Source organism: Bufo gargarizans, chromosome 3, assembly GCF_014858855.1.
Source record: "Bufo gargarizans isolate SCDJY-AF-19 chromosome 3, ASM1485885v1, whole genome shotgun sequence".
Lineage (NCBI taxonomy): Eukaryota > Metazoa > Chordata > Amphibia > Anura > Bufonidae > Bufo > Bufo gargarizans.
In genome coordinates, this window is record NC_058082.1 from 504,750,037 (window position 1) to 504,755,222 (window position 5,186).

Sequence of the window (5,186 nt, forward strand, 5' to 3'; positions counted from 1 at the left end):
AGCTCCGCCTATGACCACCACGCAGCCATTCCACATGGGATCCAGGCATCTGCTTGTCTGGGCAACTCTGCCTGTGACCCTTGCATCTGTTCTTAATGGGGTCTAGCATCTGTTTGTCTTATGTCTTGCAGCTCTGTCTGTGACCGCCATGCATCCATAGTACAAAACATTATAAACATTTTATTATGGAAAGAAGCAAACTGTACCAGTGTCATCAAGCAAATCTATACAGACTAAATAATCACTTAGGGATAGGTTTGGCCTCTAAGAATTAGACAATGAATCTTTCCTGAAGCCCTTTTGCCACACCAATGTTACACTTACCAGAGATGTTTGTGAGTCCGCTGTTCTGTGTTCCTCCTATGTATCTGCCTGGCAATGGATGTTCTATTCCTCCTGGCATGGATGGAGAATGGTGTTACACAGAGAGCAGGGTGCAGGGGTGATCCATGTACCTGTGATGGTGAAGTCTACATCATCCCTCCTGCATTGGCGTATAGCCCAGCTGTGATGGACTTTCCTCTCTCTTTTCCATGCGCAATGGTCAGGGTCTTGTGCCATGATCTAGAATTATACATCATGTAAATTATTATAATCACCACTAACTTTTAATCACAATTTACAGCTTTTATGTAACTAACCAGATCACAGGTTTCCCGTTCCACCCAAGCTCTGAATCCCATCCGGATGAACATCTGATCGCGTAGATGATGAAGCTGCTTCTTCTGGATCATCCACATCAATCCGAGGACCCAGGGGTAGATCTCACGTCTAAAGAACTCTTCCTCTTCAAACTGGTTGGCCAAAAATCTGGAAGTACGAATAAGTACTGATATCACTTGTGGTAATATTACAAAAATTATAATTTATTGTGTTTTAATCAAATATTAAATATATTAAAACATATTGGTACAGGATAAAAGAAACTCACAGACTTAGGAAGAAGTAAGTCCTGTATTCCTCAGTACGCAGGTTTGCTCTTCTAAAGTACGTGAGGACCATGGCCAGGAGATACTAGAGGGATGGGAAGCAGAGTTAGAGGCTGGTAGTAGATTTCCTATGTAAATACATTCTATTATACAGTACATATATCAGAGTTCAGTATATTCCCGTTCAAAATCCTACTGTATCATACAAGGGGTTAGAAGCTCATGGTGCAGCATCTGTTAGTGACTATTAGGCCCCTTTCAGATGAGCGAGTGTCACACTGTGGACTCGCAGCGCAACTCCCGTCCTGAACTTCCAGCACTGCGGGGGTCACATAGCGGTATATTGATTTATGATGCTATGGATAACACTGACAGCATTATGTCAGTGTTATTTAATACATTCCAGAACCGTAAGAGTTACATTGCATCATAAATCAATATAAAGCTATGCGACCCTGGGAGTTCAGGACGGGTGCTGTGCTGCGAGTCTGCAGCGTGACCCTCGCTCTACTGAAAGGGGCTTTATACCACTAGGTCATGAAGTGCAGTATATCTCGAGTCTGTCTTCTGAAATCTGGAAGATTTTCTGTCCCTCGGTTTAATAATACCTTGTCCGAGATCTTAAGGCAGCTGTCCCTGGCTAGAAAGTACTGGATGTGCTCGTCTTCTATAATAGAAATGGGATAATATTATTACGTAATTGATACTTTTCTCAAATCACAAGATTACATTCATATACCATAGAGAAACACGCTGTTACACCTCAGTGAGACATCTTATTGCAATAAGCACTAGAGCAGGGGAGGGACAGGTCCTGCATCCTGACGAAGGATGGGGCACATTTACAGAAGCTACACTCACCTAAAGAATTATTAGGAACACCTGTTCTATTTCTCATTAATGCGATTATCTAGTCAACCAATCACATGGCAGTTGCTTCAATGCATGTAGGGTTGTGGTCCTGGTCAAGACAATCTCCTGAACTCCAAGCTGAATGTCAGAATGGGAAAGAAAGGTGATTTAAGCAATTTTGAGCGTGGCATGGTTGTTGGTGCCAGACGGGCTGGTCTGAGTATTTCACAATCTGCTCAGTTACTGGGATTTTCACGCACAACCATTTCTAGGGTTTACAAAGAATGGTGTGAAAAGGGAAAAACATCCAGTATGCGGCAGTCCTGTGGGCGAAAATGCCTTGTTGATGCTAGAGGTCAGAGGAGAATGGGCCGACTGATTCAAGCTGATAGAAGAGCAACGTTGACTGAAATAACCACTCGTTACAACCGAGGTATGCAGCAAAGCATTTGTGAAGCCACAACACGCAGAACCTTGAGGCGGATGGGCTACAACAGCAGAAGACCCCACCGGGTACCACTCATCTCGACTACAAATAGGAAAAAGAGGCTACAATTTGCACGAGCTCACCAAAATTGGACTGTTGAAGACTGGAAAAATGGTTTCTTGAACATGACAATGAGTTCACTGTATTAAAATGGTCCCCACAGTCACCAGATGTCAACCCGATAGAGCATCTTTGGGATGTGGTGGAACGGGAGCTTCGTGCCCTGGATGTGCATCCCTCAAATCTCCATCAACTGCAAGATGCTATCCTATCAATATGGGCCAACATTTCTAAAGAATGCTACCAGCACCTTGTTGAATCAATGCCACGTAGAATTAAGGCAGTTCTGAAGGCAAAAGGGGGTCATCGTATTAGTATGGTGTTCCTAATAATTCTTTAGGTGAGTGTATATGGCAGTAGTAAAGCTGAAATCTAATCCAGGCTGTAGACTTCAGTTTGTGGACAGCACAAGATGTGACAGCTTATCCAGGGGCCTGTGCCTCTGAGTAAATTTGCCACCTCTTGCTCCCATCGTCCTCCACCTCTTACGTCCCAACGTTAATCTTTAGTAAATGTGTCCCGCTATGTCTGGCTTAATCCTACCAAGGAGTGTGAAGAAAGCAGCCCGTTCTTCTGGCTGCGGGATGTCATCATCCATCTTCTTCCTCTTCCTGGATTCTTCTGGTGAACTGTGACAGAAGAAATACAGTCCATATTACATTATGAGCCCTCATGCACATGGCTGCATTATGCACTAGTTCTGAGTTTCTAGGAGTTGTGATGTCAGATGTCTGTGGGCCTATGCTGTTCCTTGGTGTGTGTCTAGTTTATACCAGTATGACATGCTCACCATGGAGGCAGACTATGGCACTGTTATGGAGGCATGGTGAGGGTGTCTGGTGCTGACCTCTAGCTTCACAACATAATAGTATGGCTGCACTAGAGGGACCTCAGTGCACATAACGTTATACATTTGTATTCACTGAGCTCCCCCTAGTGGTGGCTGCAAGTGAAAGTTTTACCATCTACTATATGAAAGGAAGCAGGAGACATAGAGATGTAGAGGGCAGATTTATAATATATTCATGCTAGACATTAAGAAATATAATTTTTCATAGTGAGTGCCATGTGCCAGCTTCACATTTTCTGATGTAGAGTTCAGGTGAATTGGGTGAGGCAGAGCACATTTCTTTTCAATTTCTCTTCTTTTCTGCTGATCAAGGCCGATCCACTTACAGAACCAGTTCTGTCTTCCTCTTCCTTGTGGTTGCTTCTCCTGTTCTTCTTGGGAAGCTTAAAGTGAAGGGAAAATATTTATGTTTGGAGTGTGATTTTTGTTCTGATGAATTCCTTATAGAGAATGTCCACCATGTCTAAATGTAACAGTCACACTTAGTCCCAATGGCTTAAAGGGGTATTCCAGGATTATAACATTGATGACCTGTCCTCAGACTAGGCTACCAATATCTGACTATCTGATCAGTAGTGGACCAACAGCCTACAGCCCTACTGATCAGCTGAGTAACATCTCTGGACACATTGATATAAGATAAGACACACAATGTACATGGTGTGGAGATCTGGACTTTTCTATGGCAGAAAACTGACTTCCCCTTGATACATTCCCCAACGTGTCTTCCTATATATCCTGTCTCTCTCTATAGTAAATGATCCATTACAATATATTTCATATTACCACTGAGATAAACAATGGGGGATTTATGAAAAGGTGCACAGTTATAAGGAATTTGGTGCAAGTGCGATATGGTCTATTACAGTAGGCCTGGGTTGTGTCTGCCGTGGAGTTGTGACATTTTTGCAACTTTACTGATTGTCACTGAAGATAAATGAGACTGAAAAAGTGATCTAATCTGGAAATTTACACTTAATCCCAGCCCACTGTAGAAAGTGGTGCAGGAGGCAAAAAGTAGCAAAATTCTATGCAACAATCAAAAACTTCAAGCGCTTGTGACATTTAATGGCAGTTTCTGGCGTACCAGAATTCATAAATGTCTCCCTATGGGCTTACCTGTAGGTATACTCTACAAATATTCTATACCGTGTAATAATGACCGCACACATATATATCATGGGGTCATTTATCAAACTGGTGCAAAGTAGAACTGGCTTAGTTGCCCATAGCAACCAATCACATTCCAGCTTTCATTTTTTACGGCTGCTTTAGAAAATAAAAAGTTAAATTTGATTGGTTGCTATGGGCAACTAAGCCAGTTCTACTTTACACCAGTTTGATAAATGACCCCCATATGTCTTTAATTTACTAAAAATCATTTTAGACCCAGGATCCACCATATTTATCCATAGACTACCTTTTTGATCCATATTTAACCAGTCACCCAAGTTTGGTCATATTTATCCATACTTATCATAGATTCTCCATATTAATCAATATCATCACCCCGGTTTCTCCATATTTATACACAATAACCTCAGTCTCTCCATATTTTGGATACTTTATTAATAAAATCCAGTGAATGTTGGTTTCCTTATGATACAGATCCCCGATGGTCAGTTTGTGGGATGACATAAGTCAGCAATGCCATTGATCAGATGACGGTTTTTACCTCTGATGAATCGCTGTTAGTAGATGTTTCCTCAGCGCGCAGATCCCCATCGTGGTCGCTCTCCAAAACGTCTCTCTTCTGACAAGAAGTGATGAACCTCTTATCTCTAGTGAAGAAATCGCAAACTGGCACCAACTGACGTTTTCTTCCCGTCTTTGAATTCAAATCCTGCGATTCTATTGGCTGATGCTTGCGGCACACGCCATGATGATTCATGCAGCAGTAAATTTAAAGGGGCGGTACATTCTAATAATGTTGAACAGTTGTACAATAAATTACCATAATAGTCATCCTTATAGCTGTCATCCAAACTCCTTCTAGTCTCATTGGTGA

The 5,186-nt window shown here is 42.1% G+C and overlaps 1 protein-coding gene across 1 annotated transcript; it reads right to left on the reverse strand.

Moving 5' to 3' along the window:
* Positions 1-387: 387 nt before the first annotated feature.
* On the reverse strand, positions 388-4,903 carry LOC122931715 (speedy protein 1-A-like). The gene is made up of 6 exons (XM_044285783.1): positions 4,854-4,903; positions 2,872-2,957; positions 1,538-1,596; positions 932-1,014; positions 642-810; positions 388-564 (listed from the first exon to the last, which is right to left on the reverse strand). Exons 1-6 carry the CDS (start codon positions 4,901-4,903, stop codon positions 388-390), a joined length of 624 nt encoding a protein of 207 aa, XP_044141718.1.
* Positions 4,904-5,186: the final 283 nt, after the last annotated feature.